This window comes from Oryza sativa, chromosome 1 (assembly GCF_034140825.1).
Source record: "Oryza sativa Japonica Group chromosome 1, ASM3414082v1".
Lineage (NCBI taxonomy): Eukaryota > Viridiplantae > Streptophyta > Magnoliopsida > Poales > Poaceae > Oryza > Oryza sativa.
In genome coordinates this window covers 6,853,727-6,873,541 of record NC_089035.1, presented here as the reverse complement: position 1 = coordinate 6,873,541, position 19,815 = coordinate 6,853,727, and the positions used below count along the sequence as shown (strand labels likewise).

Below are 19,815 nucleotides of genomic sequence, written 5' to 3'. Positions count from 1 at the left end.
GTGTGGAGCGACTCGGAGGTGTGAGGACTTAGAAAAAAATTAGGGCCCGCAAATCTATTTATATTAAAGTCTATTTTTGCATGTGGATCACTTAAGCGGCGCCTGCGAAAATGATTTTCACAGGCGCCGCTTAAGTGGTCCGCCTGCGAAAAAAATCTATTTTGGCAAGCGGGCATCAAATTTCACCCCGATTTATATTTTTGTAGGCGGTCATTTTGCTCTAAGGGTCATGTCTGCCTGCGAAAATAAATAAGGTCCTCACGTTGGGAAAATGCTTTTTCTAGTAGTGATATTGCCCTGAATTATTTAATGTATATCTCCAAATATATGTTTTATAGAAAAAAAATATTCTCATGCATTGCATAGACCACTTGTTGTAAGCTATTTTAAGTTTGTATATTAAAATATTTAACCAATCCCTATAATTAAATAGATTATCTACTATAATAATTTAGTCGTCAAATATCTGTTTCAAACTTGCCTGATCAATTTATGAATTACGGATTATCATGGGCACATTTTCTAAACTTATAAATAGTATATATATGATTTAAAAAATCTTCATCGGCATTTATTAGAATTTTCAAATCAATTTGTAATATTTAATTCAGTCGTTTGTGCCCTCAAATAATTAATTATCATAAACTCAGTATCATAAATCATCAATCATCTATAAAGAACAGGCCCTTGCGTCCATCGCATAATTGCAAGTATATATACTTCAAAGTTGCCATTTTGAAAGCATATGCAAATTCTAGTAAACATCCAACACAAATTCAATCTACATTCACATGTCGTTGGCAACCCTCGGAGGCTCGTGTATATGAAGCATATATTCCCAGCTGAAAAATCAAGCCAATAAGCACCGTGCATGTACATATATATGCAGACAGCAATACATGGAATGGAATTAATAATATGCATGGTGTCCTCCTCTGAGCACAAGAGCGCAATGATGCAGGGACGGAACCCTACGTAGCTACGTGTGCCGAGTACACGCCAAGTGCGCGCGCGGCTGGGTGCAGTGGCAGCTAGCACTACGCAGGGCGCTCGGCGATCCTGCGGCGCCGCCCGTGCCCCATAAGCACACCACCTTGTTGCCATCGACGGACAGAATCTCTCTTGCATCTTGCTTGTTAGAAAGTGGGAAATGATGGAGATGAGATGGAATCGTGGCTTCAGAAAAGCTAAGGAGCAAGGGCTTCCAGGCTGATCGATCGATCGATCTCTATTACTCCCTCCATTTCTCGTTACAAGATGTTTTAACTTTGGTCAAAGTTAAACTGCTTTAAATTAACGAAGTGTATATAAAAAAATAGTAATATATTTTCGATCCAAGATAAGTTTATTATAAAAATATATTTAATTATTAATTTAATAAAACTGATTTGTAATGTAAATATTATTATATTTTTCTATATATTTAGTTAAATTTGAAGCAGTTTGACTTTGACCAAAGTCAAACACATCTTATAACTTAAAACGGAGGGAGTAGCTGATACCATTGGCGCGACAGCTCAAGGCTGGGCCGGTGCAAGAATATGCCTTGTCTGGAATATATGTTTTCATGAGTCTCAGATGAGAGACAGCGCAGACATGCAACTGGGGTTAGGGCATAAGGTCTCGGAGCCCCCTTTTGGTGTTGGACAAGATGAGAAATGCATCTCCTTCCTCTGACTAGCTATGCTATGAGAGTGAGAGGGTACTTTGATTGCATGTAGGATCGATCGACATCATAAAACCAGGGGTTGAACGGTATCACTGCATATATGCTCTAGTGGCCTGATTTGTGGTGGTGGAGTGGTCCCTTGGGATCAATACATATTGGTACAGAATGATGACGATATAATTGAAAGCACCATGCATATATGTATGAAAATATCGGCATTAAGAACCTGTTTGGTATAGTTTCAACTCTATATATATCCTGTAGAGAGACTTCATCGTCCAAACAGTTTCAGCTCCTAGCTGATACTGAAATGGTGTATGTGGGATTCATCTAGAAAGGTGATATATATACTGAAACATGCATTAGATAATGTTTGGTATTGTTGACTTACCATATGGATTTCCATTGGTACCCACTGAAAGTACACATTAGTTAACGCAAAATTGAGAGTAAGAAGGCTATAATGTGAAAACAATAGAACAGAAAATCTACCAGAGCATAGATTATTGCAAATGTTGTTTGTTACAATTGACACTTACAAAATAACATGACAACAATTGCCAAAATGAAAAAAAAAGGAAATGAAATCAAAGCTTTCTCAAAAAAGACGCGCGACCAAAACTAAACTGATTATGCTATTCTCCCTCAAACTCAATACTCTAGTTTTCACTCCCTCCAGTTAAAATTAGGCCGGCCAAATCATATCACTAAAAATGCAACAAATGATTACTGCCTATACCATGACTTATATACATTATGAGTTTGGGGAAAAAAATGAGATGCACTAGCCTGATCAAAGTATATGCATGCATATGCACTGGTAGATTGTCCTGATGGCTTTTTTCAGGCTTGTATCTACCTGTTAATTAGGGTGAAATGTAAACCAGACCAGCACATGACGTGTCTACAAGAAAAATGCTCTGATCAAAACAAGTGGGTTCCATTCCATGTCAGTTGTTCTCACTTCTTTCATAGCCCATATCGTGCAAACGCTGCACAATATCCTGCACAATGTTGTTGGCGTCCATGGACACTCCAGAGAGACCACGCCTTGAGAAACCAACAGCGTACAGGCCATTCTGCCCTTTCCACGCATTTCCCTTTCTTGGGAAGCCATCTTTCTCTGAGAAGAATTCTTTCTCCTATTTACACACCAATTAAGAACAAGATCAATTTTTAATCAGTTGACATGTACCATATATGTATGTGTGACGATGATAAACTTGCGTAGAGAATCAATGAACTTGTGTAGAGAATAAATATAACGCATGTATGTGCATACCTTTAACCAATATGGCACATTACTTTTGTATCCTGTGGCCAGGATGACAACATCAAATTCTTCAGTGCTGCCATCCACAAACTCCACGCCATGTTCTTGGAAACATTGTATTGCTGGGGTCACCTGCATATCATAACCCAGTGAATGTGAAATGTTAGGTTACATGCAATTGGGAGAGAGTAAGGCTAATATATTAGTCAATTTAAAGGTTCCGGCTGTTAATACCAACCTTGATGTCCCCGGACTTGATCTTGGCTAGGGTTCCGACGTCGAGCACCGGCGTCTTACCCGACACACTCTTGAGCTCGAAGGGGCCAAGGCTGGGCCGTGGGATGCCCAGGCGGGCCGTATCACCGAACACGAGGAACGACAACAGGAGTACCAGCCAATCCACCGTTTGGACAGACAACCACCTGAGGAGCCACATGGACAGACCGAAAGTGGAGAACCCCAGGATTTCTCTAGGTAGGACATGCACCTGAAGAATATGAAAAAGAGATCACAATTAGCTAGAGTCAGACAGACTGCACCATCAACTTATTCACAAATCAGAAAAAAAGTTTTGAATAGAATTTGGTAACACATCATCAGTTACAGTTACAATCGGTTTGCAAATTAAGGAAGGGTTTTTAATTTCATTTTATGGGAATGTTATAAAATAACACCGAAAGGAGAAGCACAACATCAAAGTGGCTGGTTTTTTGTTTTGTTTGTGACATGGACACAAGTTAAATGAAGGAAACTAAAGGGCTTAAAAAGAGAGAGAGAAACATAAGAAAAGGCAGGGCTTGGGGCCCAAACACTTGGAAACTAAAGGCCTTTTTTTTCATTGCTGATATGTTCTGCAGGTTGCAGGTGGTAGCAAGAGGCTGTACTACATCTTGCTTTGCAAAGTGCTATGGGGGCAAACAACTTGGGTGCAGCTTCCACATGAATATGCTTATCAGCATCAGGGTAGTTTTATTAATGCTATGCAAATTCACATTCCAATGAGGAGAAAAAAATAAGTATATAAACAGAAAGTATATCATATTGATCGAATTTTTATAAAGTATCAATAGGCCAATCGCGAAGAGTTTTGTTGCCATAACCGTTAATAGCATTCCAAATGACACAAGTTAGTGCTGTTGTTAGTTAATAAATAAGTAGAAAGCTATATAATTAATTAAACTGAACTATTTTGGAAACTTAAACTGTTATATCGGTGCAATCTAGTTGGTTCTGTTTTTTTAAATATCCTTTGTTTTCTTCTTCAAAAGGATCATCACAAGCTAGCTAGCGCATGCTCATGAATCCCAAGAAAGTTCCTTAGAGAATCGCAGCCTCTTTCTTGGCATGCATGGCTGAAGCTCTCTGCCTTTTTTACCGAGAAAAGAAAAGCTATGTTAACACATGCAGGGAGATCAGAAGCTAGCAATTAATTTTTTTTTTGTGTGTGTGCTTAGGGAAGTGTATGAACACGTGAGATCAAGTGTGATGCCAACCAGACTAATCACTTTGCTAGACTCATGCTTATGCACAAAAAGAAGATCAGACAGACAGTGCGAGTCTGTGCAATAGATGATTAAGTATAAGGAAAAAGGTTGCACCAATGGAAAAGATGCAAATATCACCTTTTGTTTAATCTGTTTGTTTGTGCATGCATCTTCTTTTATCTAATGTGTTCACTATTAATTAAACAAATCCTGAAGTTATCAGATTCTTTTCAGGCTCTTCCCCAGCTTGCTAGTGATCATAATCATTTGAGAAATCAGTAGTATTCCATCTGAACCAACCAACAAAAGACGATAAAATCCCACACAAAAAAAAACAAAAACAAATATGGGCGGTGCTGTGCTGTGTGTGTGTGCGCGAAAAGGAGGAGAAGAAACAAGAAACAAAGACCAAATCTTTCTTTTTTTTGATGATCACAACAATCAACAAGAAGTGCATGTACGTATTTCAATTCTCACCGTGTCGCGCACCACCATGGATGCGCGCGCATTGTGGTTGCAGAGGTCGAGGGACACCTCCATGCCGGAGTTGCCGCAGCCGACGACGAGGACCTTCTTCCCGGCGTAGCCGTCGCCGTTGCGGTACTCGCTGGAGTGCATCATCTGGCCCTTGAACCTCCCGGCGCCGTCCATCTCCGGCACGACGGGCTCGGCGTTCTCGCCGGTGGCCACGACGAGCCACCTGCTCCGGTACACGGTCATGGTGCACCCGAGGACGGCCTGCTCGCCGCCGGCCGCCGCCGCGACCACCTCCCTGGTGTACACCCACCACGACTCCCCGTCGTACTCGGCGCTGATCACCGCCCGCCGGAACACCGGCTCGACGCCGAACTCGCGCGCGTAGGCGTCGAGGTAGCCGAGGAACTGGTCCCTCGTCGGGTACTCCGGGAAGCTCGCCGGGAACGGCCTGAGCGGGAGCTCGCAGAAGCGCTTGGGGAGGTGGAGGCAGAGGCGGTCGTACGTGCGGTGGCGCCACAGCGACGCGATGCACCCGCACCGCTCGAGCACCACGTAGGCGACGCCGCGCAGCCCCAGCAGGGCGCCCACGGCCACCCCCGCCGGCCCGGCGCCGACGATCACCGCCCCGGGCACGTCCACCACCTTGTCCACGTCGTCCACCGGCACCCCCGTCGCCGGCGTCGCCGCCGCCGCCGCGCGCCGCTGGTACAGCGGGTCATGCGCCCTCTTCCCCTCCGTCTCCGCGAAGCAGTCCATATCCTGATCTCCTCCTACTGTCACCGTCACTGCCTAGCTGCCGGTGGCGATCGCCGACGACGACGAAGCTGGATCAGCTGCTGCTGCGGCGGAGTGACGATACTCCGAGGATACGAGTATATATACACCAACACGGAGCATATGCTCGGTCGATGCCACCGCTAGTTTAGCTCGCCCGAGAAACAGGGACAATTCTCACCTCTGAAACTGCCGGATAATTCTCCTTTCTTTCTTGGATAATAGCAGAAGCGCGAGATTAATACACAACAACAACAATTTCTGGATAGAAAAAACAGGGTCGAAAAAAGAATGAGACGCGGGATCTCGGATCTCCTGATCCGTAAGCGGAGGAGCAGCACAAAACTAGGAGGAGGCGGGAGAATGAAGAGGTATTGAGAAGTGGAGGAGATGGAAGAGGACGGGGAGTACTTATACTTATATACGAAATTGTAGAGGAGTTGGCTCGATCGATCGGCGTCGTTGGTGGTTGTGGTTGCGGTTGGGTTGGGGGCCCCGGCCCGGCTGGCCGGAGTAGGGACGGGATGCGACGGGAGCGTGCACTGTTCGCCGGTAAAATCGTCGCCGCCGGCCGTGTATACACGTATTTCTGTAATTTTTTTTGCGCCGTGTACATACGTTTTTTTTTCTCCCCGTGCATGCGCATGGGTGCATGTTTAATTTTAGCTGGTTAGTTGTTGTTAATAGGGAATTAGGGATAATAATTGTCGAAGGTTGTTAGGAGTGGATCGATGTTCATTAACCACCGCGTGTTTAATCGGCTGGATAAACGCTGTTTACGGTGGGCGTGTAGGAATATTCCTGATAATAATGAATAATGAGTCATATCCGTTCGGAACTTCGGATAAGACTATTGTAAAAAAAAAAAAGAGGAATGGGTGTTTTTCTTTGCCATAATTAGATGCATGGTAGGCTGCTATATTTTCACTCCGACGTATATGCTGCTGCTGCCCCGTAATTTTATTTTTAAAGACATGGAAATAGTAAGAGAGAAGAAAACATGGAAACCTACATTAATAGATTACCAACACGGTTAACGTCCATTACTGACATGTCCCGTTTAAGTCTCTGGGTTTGCGTCTATGATGACCGAAACGACAAACATATATCTATGTCAGCGACTTTGTCACTGTACTCCTCTATGACTCGTCCGTTGCCACCCTTCTTTATTGTCACTGAGATTTTAAAATCAAACATAATTATCATTGAGGTTTATTTTTTTTACTTTTTAAGAAGCCCGAACCTTTAAAAAATGGACCTTATAGTGTTTAGAGTTTATTTTCTCATTGGGTTTCATTTTTTATATATTTTTAAAAATCCTGTCAAACGCTACCACTATACTCATCTACAACATGTCCGCTACCTACTCTTTATTATTACTGGGATTGTAAAAATCGTACATAACTATCGTTAGAATTCTTTTTTTTTTACTTTCTAGAAGTCCCACCAACCATCGGCGGCTCTACTATTGTACTCTTGTACGACCCACCCGTTATCTCTCTTTTTATTGTCATTAAGATTTTAAAAATCAAATATGATTATCACTGGGGTTTATCTTTTTACTTTCTAGAAGTCCCACCAACCGTCTTAACCGATTGATTCACGACATGTCCGTCGTCCTTCCTTTTAATTGTCGTTAGGATTCTATTTGGTGTTTTATTAATAGTTTTTAGATATCCCATCAACCGCCAGCACTCTACTCCTTTATAGGCCTGTGACTTAATTAATCTCGTCATGTGTTTTAGATGGTCTTTTCTTTCAATAGTCTTTATTTTTACACCAATTTTAGTTATTTATAAATTTTATTCATAGTTGAAATATTATTTTTCTTTTTCTAATTTCAGAATCTATTTTATTTTTTGTTTCAAATTTTAACTAATATCGTATTGTGTTCTTTTAATTTTTTTATTTTTTTATTTTCACTTTCAGATGTTTCAAAATTGCATTACTACATAAACTCTTTTTTTAATTTGTCTAATATTCTATCTTATTTTATTTTTGTTTTAAATTTTAATTAATCTACTATAGGGTTTTTATATTTACTCTTATTTCAATATTGCTCATATTTAATTCCGATTTTCAGTTAATTTTAAATTGCATTCTTACTTGAACTCTTCTTTTATTATCTTTTTTCTAATTTTAAATTTTTCTTATTTTTTATTATGAGTTTTAATAACCTCGTATTGGGTTTTTATATGGACTTTTCTTTCTATATTTCTTAATTTTTAATACCGAATTTTAGTTATTTTTAAATTGTATTTCTACTCGAACTCTTCTTTCCTTTTTTTTTTTGCTAATTTTGGATTTATTTTATTTTTATTTTAAATATTAATTAATCTCGTATTGGATTCTTATATATATATATATATATATATATATATATATATATATATATATATATATATATATATATATATATATATATATATATATATATATATATATATATATATATATATATATATATATATATATATATATATATATATATATATATATATATATATATATATATATATATATATATATATATATATATATATATATATATATATATATATATATATATATATATATATATATATATATATATATATATATATATATATATTGTTTTGGACTCCTAGCTCAATCTCGAATTATCCACAGTCTTTTATGTTGCATTCTTTGTAACAATTTGTTGTAACTTATGTTGAAGCAAAGGCTAGATTTGATCTAATCTGATTATCTATAAAATTGTCCCCCTCATGCAAGAGATGACATATGTGGATGATCTTTTTTACTCATTTGTTTTTGAAGTTTTTTAATATAGTTTCAAAATAAATTATCCCAAACTTATTGTTCTTGATATGAACCTTTTTGTGACGCTGTCGACGTTTGATATCACGACTACGGAATTTGGATGGTATGTGGATCGTTGGTATCAGGGTATATGCGAGATTGAGGTAAAAGATATGGATACAGAGATTTTTATACAGGTTCGGACCCCTTATCTGACAGATAATAGCCCTACATCCTGTTGGCCGAAGCCGGTGTTGCTCCTTTATTCATCTGAATCACACACATACAATATTTGGGATAATCTATGTAGCTGTCGTCGTCTTGGCTGCTAGATAACCAACTCGTAGTCGACGACGGGGTAGTCTTCCTCCTAAATCCATACTCGGCGAGATCAGAGATGATGCTAGATCCCTCTTATCGGCCTCCGTAGGCGCAGGATGGGGTATGTCTAGACTAATCTATGATGTCGATATTTAGCGGCGTATTGGTTTGTATTGGCTTGTGGCTTTGTGGCGTGTCCCCTCTCTTCCTAGGGGGGCTTATATTTATACCCATAGATGCCCATCTGTCCATGTAAGACTAGGGAGACCAATATGGATACAATCCGAGTAGTCCTTGTCGTTTCCATATGGAACTCTATCCGTCCTTCCTTATCCGGAACTCTTTCTATACACAAGGTTTGTTTCCGTATAAGACATGGTATATGGTGGGCCCTGCCGAGTTTAGTCAACTACTATTAGGTACTCCCTCCGTTCCATAATATAAGGGATTTTGAGTTTTTCCTTGCACGGTTTGACCATTCGTCTTATTCAAAAAAATTAGAATTATTATTTATTTTATTTGTGACTTACTTTATTATGCAATGTACTTTAAGCACAACTTTTTGTTTTTTATATTTACATAAATTTTTTTGAATAAGACGAGTGGTCAAACATCATAAGCAAAAACTCAAAATCCCTTATATTATGGGACGGAGGGAATATGTGGTATCCATAACCATGACAAATGCTATCCTAGTTGGCATGACATAAGCAGTTTAAAGAATATGGTGTGGCAAATAACTAATGGCGCTTTGTAATAAGGGTGAATAGCCAGTTCAGCCCTTCAACTTTTGCTCAGGGGTCGAATTAGTCCTTAATGTTTTATAATGTCCAAACAAGACCCTAAAGATTATCATGCGGCTTAATATAGTCCTTAGACCCACTTAAAACGCCACGTGAACATGCAACGTCATTTGTGCATGTAAGATAACATTTAAATGTCCATTTTAACGTTCAATTTTCTAGCAAATAGAAAAAGAAAAAAAAGGAAAAACAAGAAGAAGCAATCATAAAACAAAGGAAAATGCCAATTTTTTAGCTACCAATGCTACATCTTTTTGCCAATGGCCAAAACCTTTTTTTTCTCAATAGTTTTGCTTTATTTCCTATGAAATCGTAAGGGTGGAATGGACATTTAAATATTGAATTTGCATGCATAGATGATGTGGCATATGCATATGGCATGTTTAGAGGGTCCAAGAACTATATTAAATCACACAATGACCTTAAGGTATTTCAAAATAAGTTATAGTGGTTTATTTTAAAAGTTTAAACCAAAGGGTTTATAAATCATCTAGATGGTTTAGGTCTAGGGGCGATCCAACGTAGGTGCCGGGAGGGTTGATCCCCCTACCCTCTCCAGCCCCCCAAGTCCCCCCTTTCATTTTTATCACCATGGATGAGAGCTTGGGGTGCTGAAGCTCTTCCATCCATCCCCCCCCCCCCCCCCCCTCTTTTTTCCCTACATCCACCCCTGCGTACCAGAACGATGCATGAAAAGGTGACATATATATAATATATAACAAGGAAAAGACTCATTTCACTGTATGAACACATATACACATCGATCTCCTTGAAGAACCTCTCGTGCTCAAGGATTCAAATGCATGCATGCGGCTGAAGCAATCATCCAAAAGAAAATGAAACATTTTGTACGCGGGAAGGAAAAAAAAGGTAAAATTTGAGGTGGGGTGTATGCTTCATATTGATCGATAAATAGTAATACTGTACCAAACACCACCTTCAGGAGTTATGTGTATCACAGTATCATGTACGCTCGATTTGGTAGGGTCCAAAAATATATATGACAAACTCAATCATGGTCTTTTATGATTAACATCCTGATCTAAAAAGTTTCTCAAGGCGATGTGTCAAATCAGCAAGGCATATGCATCATTGCACACACACCCCAATATACTAAAATCCATTAATGCAGAAAAACCTTTAAAACTTTGTAAAAAAAGTTTGTATAGGGACATTTTGGTATTGAATAATTCAATTAAGCAAGCACTCACAAAGCCCTTACAGGATGATAGGAGGATTCCTGCAATATATATAGCACACTGTGCATGCTGAGAACCTTCCATAATAAAGAAAAGCAACATAACAAAATTTTTGAGTAAATGATTTCACTTTAAAAAGCTATAAGAAAAGTGAGATCAGCTGAGATGGTTGCAAAGGAGCGGGCTACCAAACTCAAACATCCTATGAGAGAGAGAATGTTTGGTTTGTAGAATAATTATATATATAACCATCACTAACTAGTATATGTGTGTGTGTGTGTCATGAGAGGACATTATATATATTGCAATGCCTCAAAACATTCCCTTACAAATTAAGTTATCACGTTTTGACTCGTCACAACATTCGTCATGCTTTTTGCACTTTAAAAAGTATAAGATGAAGTAAAATGATATTAACCCTCTCCCTCTCTCTCATGCCTAATTAACTAACCAAAGTTTCGGCCGGCCGGTTGATATTCTCAGCTTTCATTTAGTTAATAACGTGTATACATGCCAAATACAATTCAACTAGTTAGCAGACTCAGCACAAAGCCAAGTGTGGTCCAGTCAGGACTCAGGACTTGAGATATATAGGAGTGAGGTGTTGTCTATCAAACCTTCATGGGATTGGCTATATACGCGGTAGTTATATTACAATCCTTCAATCCCAAAATATAAGCATTTTTAGTTATTAATCTAGATAGATATTCCTATAGTATATAACAAGAGCACACGCGCATACGTATAACAATAGAGCGCTTGTAATAATTTCCATGCCCGTTGAAAATTCCTGATTTACTTGTTAAAAGCATAGCTTTATTATTAAAAAACCTTTATAGCATTTTATTGTTCAAATTTTTATGTATATAAAATAATTAAGTGATTAAGTTATGTCTTGTTGATTTTTAATTTGTTTAAATTAAGTATAAAACAATGTTCTTTTGTGGCTAGCCGAGGAGGAGAAGCAAGCTAGTAGAGCATGTACAATAGCAGGTTATAAGCCAGCTGCAAACATATTTTAAGGAGATAAATAAAGAGAGAGAAAAGCAGCGGGCTACAGATTTGTAGCCAGCTGTAGTACGGACTCCAAGACGCAGTGTGTGTATAACAGGTGGGACCAGTTATTAATAGTGTGGTATGTAACTATTGTATGAATGAGCTATTAGATTGGCTATAGATGAATTGGAGCTAGTAGTTGGCTATACTACTATTAAACTTGCTCGTAGTAGTACTTTGTGGGACTCCTGTACACTGCTTTTCTGACTTGTGCTTCAGACTGCTAACTGCATTGCAACTTGAAGCTTTGACCTATAGGGGTTGGGGAAACAAAGGCGGTTTGTTCGTTTACTTTGGGCCAAGTGGAGGCTATCTTTCCTCTTTTGCTCTAACTATACAATATTTTTTGAAGCCAATTTGGTAAGTATAAAATACACACATGGAAGCTTTACTAACTCACCATTTCAAGAACGAATTAGTGAAAGGTGAAGCAGCTAGGGCATAAAGCACGCACATATTCTTCAGTTCCACGCCCTCAAGTTAATCCAAAAAAACCACATCCTAAGCTCAGAAACTGAAAAAGCCTATAAGCCTATACCATGGTGGAATCTGAAAATCGGGAATATTAAAAAAGAGAGTAGCGCACGAGATTTAAAAGTAGATAGATGTAAAGACAAAGATTAGGTTCAGACCTTCTCGATTAGAAGTAATACCCTTCACCTGTTTGAGGATTATATCTGTCAGGTGTAGTATTAATCTAACGATCTGATTATGGCTTATTTCGCTATTGTTCCTATATGCTCTTTGAGGGCTCCCTACCCATCTTATATAGGTTGGGGGATAAGGTTACAAAGAGGAAAACTTCTAGGTCCTACCAATACCATAGAACACATGGTAACATTGCGATCGAGTACTACTCTATTACATAATATATGGATTTGGTTTATCTTTTATCTCTAGTCGAATATGAAGGTCATATGGGTGCCCTGGACCCATACATTCTCCACAACACGCATGCACTTCAGCTATAGACTTTGCCACTACATAGATCGAACTAAGCAAATTAAAAATGAACTAGCCAGCACAAGCACGCTCATCTCTGAGTGATAAGGCTAGTTATAAATCATTTTTATAGGAAGCTTATTAGTTAATTAAGTACTAATCTGGAAGTTCATCTGGCTAGCTATATATTCTTTCTTCCCTCGGAAGTACCTTAGGGTGCGCTCTAAACAGCTTTAATTTTCGGAATGGCTACTTCCTCCTTCTCCATAAGCATGCTTTAATCAAACTACTAAATAATATGTTTTTTTTGTGTAAAAAAATTATATAGAAGTTTTATAAAAAAAATCAAAAAAATCTATTTTTTAAATTTGTAGTAATTAATACTCTATTAATCATGCGTAATGGCTTATCTTGTTTCACAGGACGGTGAAAATCTCAGCCTAAACGCTGAAAGGAACTCAGCCTTAGAATCGTGCACCTAAAAAATTTGGAGCCGAATAACAGTGGGTTTTGCAATAGGAGTGCCCGTACAGACAATCATGTTATCACACATCATCTTGTGTTAAATTAAGCTGTGGAGAATTTTCATGAGTGGGTTAGGTCCAGCAGCATGCTGCATGCATGCAAGGCTACCTGCAGCCTCAGTTGCCAGACATATATATGAATTAAGCTACCCGGAAAAAAATAACTATATATTATTCTGTTTTACAGTATTCGTCCCTTTTTTAACTTTTGAGGCGTGTTATATATAGTGTTTTTTCATAATGCAATTTTAATTCAAAGCATTCAACTAGCTAGAGCCAAGGTGTAAAAATGATCGGCTTGGCTGGCTAATGGCTGTGTACTAGCAATGTGGAGTAAGTGCAGCCTGCAGGAGCACTGTAGCCATAGATATATAGCACAGCCATAAATTGAGTATTTTTTAAGGAAGAAAGTTGGTAAATATTTTGAAACTGATATGTCTAAGACAATAGTTAAATATTATTTTTATGGATATATGTAAGATGCACACATAACATACACACATGCTTATGAATACATCCTACTCTCAAAGGAGGCTAGTAATGAAACCTGAGAACCTAATAAAAGTACACCCACATACGTACTTAGAGCAGTGCTAAGCTGTTAACCATTCAGCTAAGTTAATTTTCATAGTATTAATTAAATATACTATCGGATAAGAAAAAAACTGAAATAATGAGAGAGTTAATGAGGAGAGAGAAAAATATGAAAAAACTTTCTTATGCAAGAAATTGTTTTACATATAAATCAACAATGAAAACAAGTGGTTAGGTGAATTAAGGGATAGAAGAGATGATTGGATGAGAGTTTATTTTGAAGAAACTACCTACTGGGCATATACATATAATTTTTACATAGTATCTATATATATGACATGATAAGTATGAAAACTAATATATCTCATCTACAGAGTAGTAGATGATTTCTGGGTTGGCATTATCACCCAGATTTAAAAGCAAGGATATTAATCACTTTGAAAGTAAAGAATTAATCTTTTCATGGAAAACCTGATTTACCTGGCCAGGTCACGGCAAGTCGGCCCCAGTAAATACCCTGCAGTTTGGTTGGAAAATGCTCCTATCCCATTAAGTGTTTCGTGCTAAATGACTATATTCCATCAATTTCAAAATATAAAGAATTCATAATTCTAGGATATATTATGTACACCCAAAATCCCTTATTTTTGGAATTGAGAGAGTACAATCATTTAGCACGAAACACTTAATGGGTGAGAGTAGTAGTTAACAACTTGACATTATTGACTAATAAGTAAGCTCTCTTTTTATTGAAAAAAAATACTAATAATAGCCTATACTCCACTGTGCAGTCGACCATTCTCCGTGGTGTTGACATGATGGATTTTTTTTGTGAAAATGTTTTGACATCGATTGAACATGAGAGGTGGCTAGATAGAATATTCATGGTGACGCGTTGAGTCAGTGAGCGGCCCAATCAAGTGGGCCGTTCACTAATGGCCCTGGGCCACCTCGCCCCCAGATTCTATGCCCTGCCCGGCCCTAGTGACCAATTCTTTTATCACATTTTCTTCTCCTCTTTTTCTTTTGTCACAAAAGCTTCATCCTGATTTTATCAATTCCACAGAAAAAAAAAACCATCGTGTTTCTGTCTGCAATCATGCTGATCCCCAATCCAAGATTATCTTCACTATTGCCTTTAATTTCTCCAAGTGTGACTTTTTTAAAAAATCTACCGGATATCTCTGCAGGGGATTGGAATAATTAGGGAGCACTTGTTTGTACGTACTAGATAAGATAGATGCAAAAGATAGAGATGCATGGACCCTGGCTGCCTTGATCCTCGGCAACCATCTAGCAAACATTAGAAAGTGATGACAAAAGTTTGCTGAGTGCAAGGCTACGTAACATTTCCCCCACGGTTATTACTTATATTGCCATTGGTGTTATTCCTTAATTTGCAATGATTTGTGTTTTTTTTCCAATTATCTTACTGGCAATCACCTTCCAAGTAGTACTACTGAAATTACAATCAGATGGGTAGACCATACTATTGCACATCTAGTTCTCATCAAAGTTTAAACTCTATACAAATTGGTCTTTCATAAATTTTAAGAGTATATACTCGAATATGCATTTGCTCAAACACTCCAATCTGAAATTTGCTCCTATGAAGATTTGAACTCAGAACCTTATAATACTACTTAGATCACAATTGCAACCATTATGGCCTATTTGGTATAGCTCCAACTCCTAAATATAACTCCAGGAGTTGAGTCTGGAGTGGAGTTGTGGAGCTGCCTAAACCCAGTTCTACAACTCTATTACATTTTGTGAGAGAGCTCCACCCAACTCCACTCTCAGTTTTGATGGAGCTGAAATTGTTTGGCTGAGCTCCAGCTCCAGGAGGGGTGGAGTTGGAGCTGGAGCTGTGCCAAACAGACCCTTAGACTGCATGCTCTTTCGCACACAAGTGTTTAATGCACCAAACGATTTATAGCGGGTGGAGAGAACATGGTATGTTTTAGGTGTGCGCTTCCAATTGCACTCTCAACAAAAGCGTCGATGACGACTGGCCTGAACAAATGCGAATCTAGCAGCATATACAAGTTGAGAGTATATTCTGCGAGGGTAGCTCCAACATCAGACAATTTGCACAGCATCCTGCACATAATTCTGCAGGCCACTACATACTACTAGCTACAATTTTCCATACACAACAGGGAGCTTAATTTTATGATGTACTCCTTATGTGTGAGTAGCCTTTGTGAGTGTTCATATGGGAAGAATTTTCGCAGCATGCATATATGCTAGCTGGTGCGAAGTTTGGCCAAAAGCCTGAAGTGCAGTACCCAATCGAGGAAAGAATACTACGGCCGTACGTACTTGTTTGTGCACTTTGTATGCCAAAAAAAGCAAACTAGACAACTCTGTCATTAACGTGCATGTGGTCCGTGATCGAGTATCAAATCAAGTTAAGTAGCTAGGCAGTTAATTAACTGAGACCCTACTTAATTAATTAATCAATTTGGCAAGATTAAAATTCCACTTCTTAAGAACCACATGCCAGAAAGGTAGAGGAGCTAGCTGAAAGTGTGCAACGTGTGTTTCCATGCATGTTGTGCAGATAATTAATCATAGGGTTAGTACCTAGATTTTGTTATTATTTCCCTCATTGTGAGCTATATATAGATATAATAATATATATAGCTGCATGACCTATAACCTTAGCTAAAGGTCAAGAGATATATATGTGTGATTTATGTGGTGTCAGTTGAGATATAACTAGATTTCCACTAGGACACATCCTTCTAAAAGTAGTAAATATATAAAGGAGGTAGTTTGCATATGATTAGTTCATGGATTGGCCCTACCAATTGGGTTAGTGCAAGAAAAGGGAATGTTTAATTTTGTAGGATGAATAAAAGCAGTTTAGATAGCAATGCTATCTTGCTACCTTCCACCCTCCGAGGAATCAGAGATGAGAATAGTGGGAATGCTAGGTGCACAGATAGGCCACAGCTAGCCAACTGGTGTGAACTCCACTGAATACTGATTAGTCTTCAAAAATAAAATTAACACACTGATTAATTATATGGAAACCGGAGAACGGCATGGTTTTGTTAAAGTTTTTGGTGCAGGCAGGAACTGCAGACGAGCTACACTTGTCAATTATTGTGACCGATCGATCAATGACGATGCAAAGATGTACGATGTGTACTTTATTGGACGTCACTAAGAGGGGAAACTTTTGTCTCTCTAGAACATTAGCTTCTACTACGACTAATAAGTTACATTGTACCCTTATATATCTAGTTTATTGTTTTTTCTGTTACAGATACGTGTATGTTCACACACCACATTTACTCACGAACCTCCTAATGCACTCCTGTACACATAGACTTAAAGAAACAAAGGGCACTGATAAATTTATACTACCACCGTTTCAGATAATAAGACTTTCTAGTATTGCTCACATTCATATATATATATATATATATATATATATATATATATATATATATATATATATATATATAGGACACTCATATGGGGCACCATGGTGCCCGGGCACCATGGTATCAAATACACAAAATCACTCAAATTTTTCAAAATTTTCAAATTGTGAGTATATACCTAGTTATAATAACTCGATTCATACCTATACCTATCAACAAAACAACTCAAATTTAACTTTATTTCACAATCCATGATTACATACCTAACTAATTATATGTATGGATGCTATATACCAAGAATCAAAATCTAACAAAAACAAGTTCAAATTCAGTTCAAACTTGCTTTGAACTAGTTAGTAAAGTAGCTAATGTTAATATCTAAGTAATTGAAAAAGTTTCATACTCGTTTGAATTAGGTATATACTCAATTTCAACAATGGTGCCCGGGCACCATGGAGCACCAAACAAATTTAATATATATATATATATATATATATATATATATATATATATATATATATATATATATATATATATATATATATATATATATATATATATATATATATATATATATATATATATATATGTTAATGAATCTAGTCACATATATGAATATGCCTAGATTCATTAACATATGAATGTGGGCAATGCTAGAAAGTTTTATAATATGAAACTGAGGAAGTAGCAGAAAAAAACTGTATACCACAATTAAACCAAAATAACGCATTTCTGATGCTGTTTTTTTTAAAATAACACTACTAACTTTTTTGATGGTAAAATGTTAAAATATGGCTAAATATTTCGCTATTTTTTTAGCATCTAAATTTATATGTGAGTAAATTGCATCGTCGGTACACGAACTTATCAGGTTGGGTGCAATCTAGTGTACAAACTTAAAAAATACTCGTTTTGATGCACGAACTTGCGTGGTGCGTGCGGGGAAGTCAAAAAGGACATTACATGACTAATGTTATTGATTTAGGGGCTGATTAGGATACTATGTAAACATATATATGAGAAGGTTGCCATTAGACATACACCTATTCAATAAAATATAGAATAGGATTTAGTGAATGTAGAAAAAGATTAAAAAATCGAGCATTGATATAAGGGTTAGAAACATATGAAATTCATCATTTCAACCATGAAGGATAAAGTAGAGACTAAATTTATAAATATTGCATGTCTTATACATAATCACTGCACGTATGCACGTCACATCCTAATCAATATCAAATTTATAAAATTAACATTGCCAAGTTATTTTGGTCCTCGTTCTCACGAACTAGGCAAGTTCATGTACTGAAACGAGCATTTTACAAGTTTATGTACTAAATTGCACCCACCTATAACAAATTTGTGTACCACTAATACAATTTACTCTTTATATATTCAACATTATCTCTCGTAGAAAAGGGGATGAAACAAGAATTAAGTAATACGGTGACGGAGAGATATGCGGTGCAGATGGCTTGTAGAAGAAATAGTGACGTTAAGGCCTACACATTAGGATTGACTAGATACACACAACACACACGGATGGGCCGATGGGCGTGCACGTTTTATGCACAAGTTTTCCAGAAGAATCGTAGGTAAGGTTACTAGGGTTTGGAACACGGTCCCCAACCAGGGTATACAAAACCGCGCAGTTACCATGCACGGTACCTTTTCATTTTTGAAATCACGGTATCTCTCATGATTTTCACGGTAACTACAGTTACCATCTTACCGCGGGGGTGCAGTAACCGCGCCAATAACGATAAGGGGAATCCTGTCCTCAACACACACAAATGGACTACGGCATTGGTCAGCAATGAGGCGGACGAGTTCATCTTTCGCTAGCGGAGGACAGGAGTGTCGGGAGGGGAAGAGGACGCGGATGAAGAAGCCACCGGCAGGCAAGGGGCGCGGGAGCGAGGCGGCGGTTGCCTCGTGGAATCAGTGTGATAATTTGCGTGTGGGAGACTAGTGGCACTATGGGCAATGATTTGGTTTGGGTGGCAGCTCCGTGGCGGTGACAATGAAGGGGAGTCGATGACTCCGCTGTCCGCTCTGCCTATGGCATCGGCTACTGCGCCTCCGCTTTCACCGACCGCGTGCACGGCGTGTGCACGGACATGCAGTACTGCTGCCCTGACTCCGCCAACTTCCGGGCGGTGGACTTCCTGCAGTCCAACCGTGGCTGACGGCGGCGCCGATGACAATGTCGTTCCCAGCGCGCGTGTGAAAGGGAGAGAAGGAGGAAGAGTTAGCCGCTGACATGTAGGGTCCATGTGGGTCTCACTTGCAACGTCAGTTAAAACTAGTTACTATGCTGTCGACGGACCAAATTTGACGCGGTACTGTGAGTTGGACGAATTTCAGTCTGGACAATAAATTGTACGTCTTAGAATGAACTTATTCCCCGTGTGGTACGACGCGGGCATGACGAGGCCCGCCCATACGTGTGCCTGTCAGAATTCCAGATTTAGCCAGCCCGTGCCTGCAGCCCAGCCCAACTCCCACCTGTGTGCAGCCCACCACGCGACGCGCGACTCACCCTCTCCTCCCTCCCTCCCCGCGCCGCCCCCCGCTCCC

The 19,815-nt window shown here is 38.7% G+C and overlaps 1 protein-coding gene across 1 annotated transcript; it reads right to left on the bottom strand.

Moving 5' to 3' along the window:
* Positions 1–2,146: 2,146 nt before the first annotated feature.
* Positions 2,147–6,067, bottom strand: LOC4326734 (indole-3-pyruvate monooxygenase YUCCA4-like). The gene is made up of 4 exons (XM_015776647.3): positions 4,904–6,067; positions 3,181–3,429; positions 2,952–3,074; positions 2,147–2,811 (listed from the first exon to the last, which is right to left on the bottom strand). Exons 1-4 carry the CDS (start codon positions 5,657–5,659, stop codon positions 2,620–2,622), a joined length of 1,320 nt encoding a protein of 439 aa, XP_015632133.1. The 5' UTR covers positions 5,660–6,067; the 3' UTR covers positions 2,147–2,619.
* Positions 6,068–19,815: the final 13,748 nt, after the last annotated feature.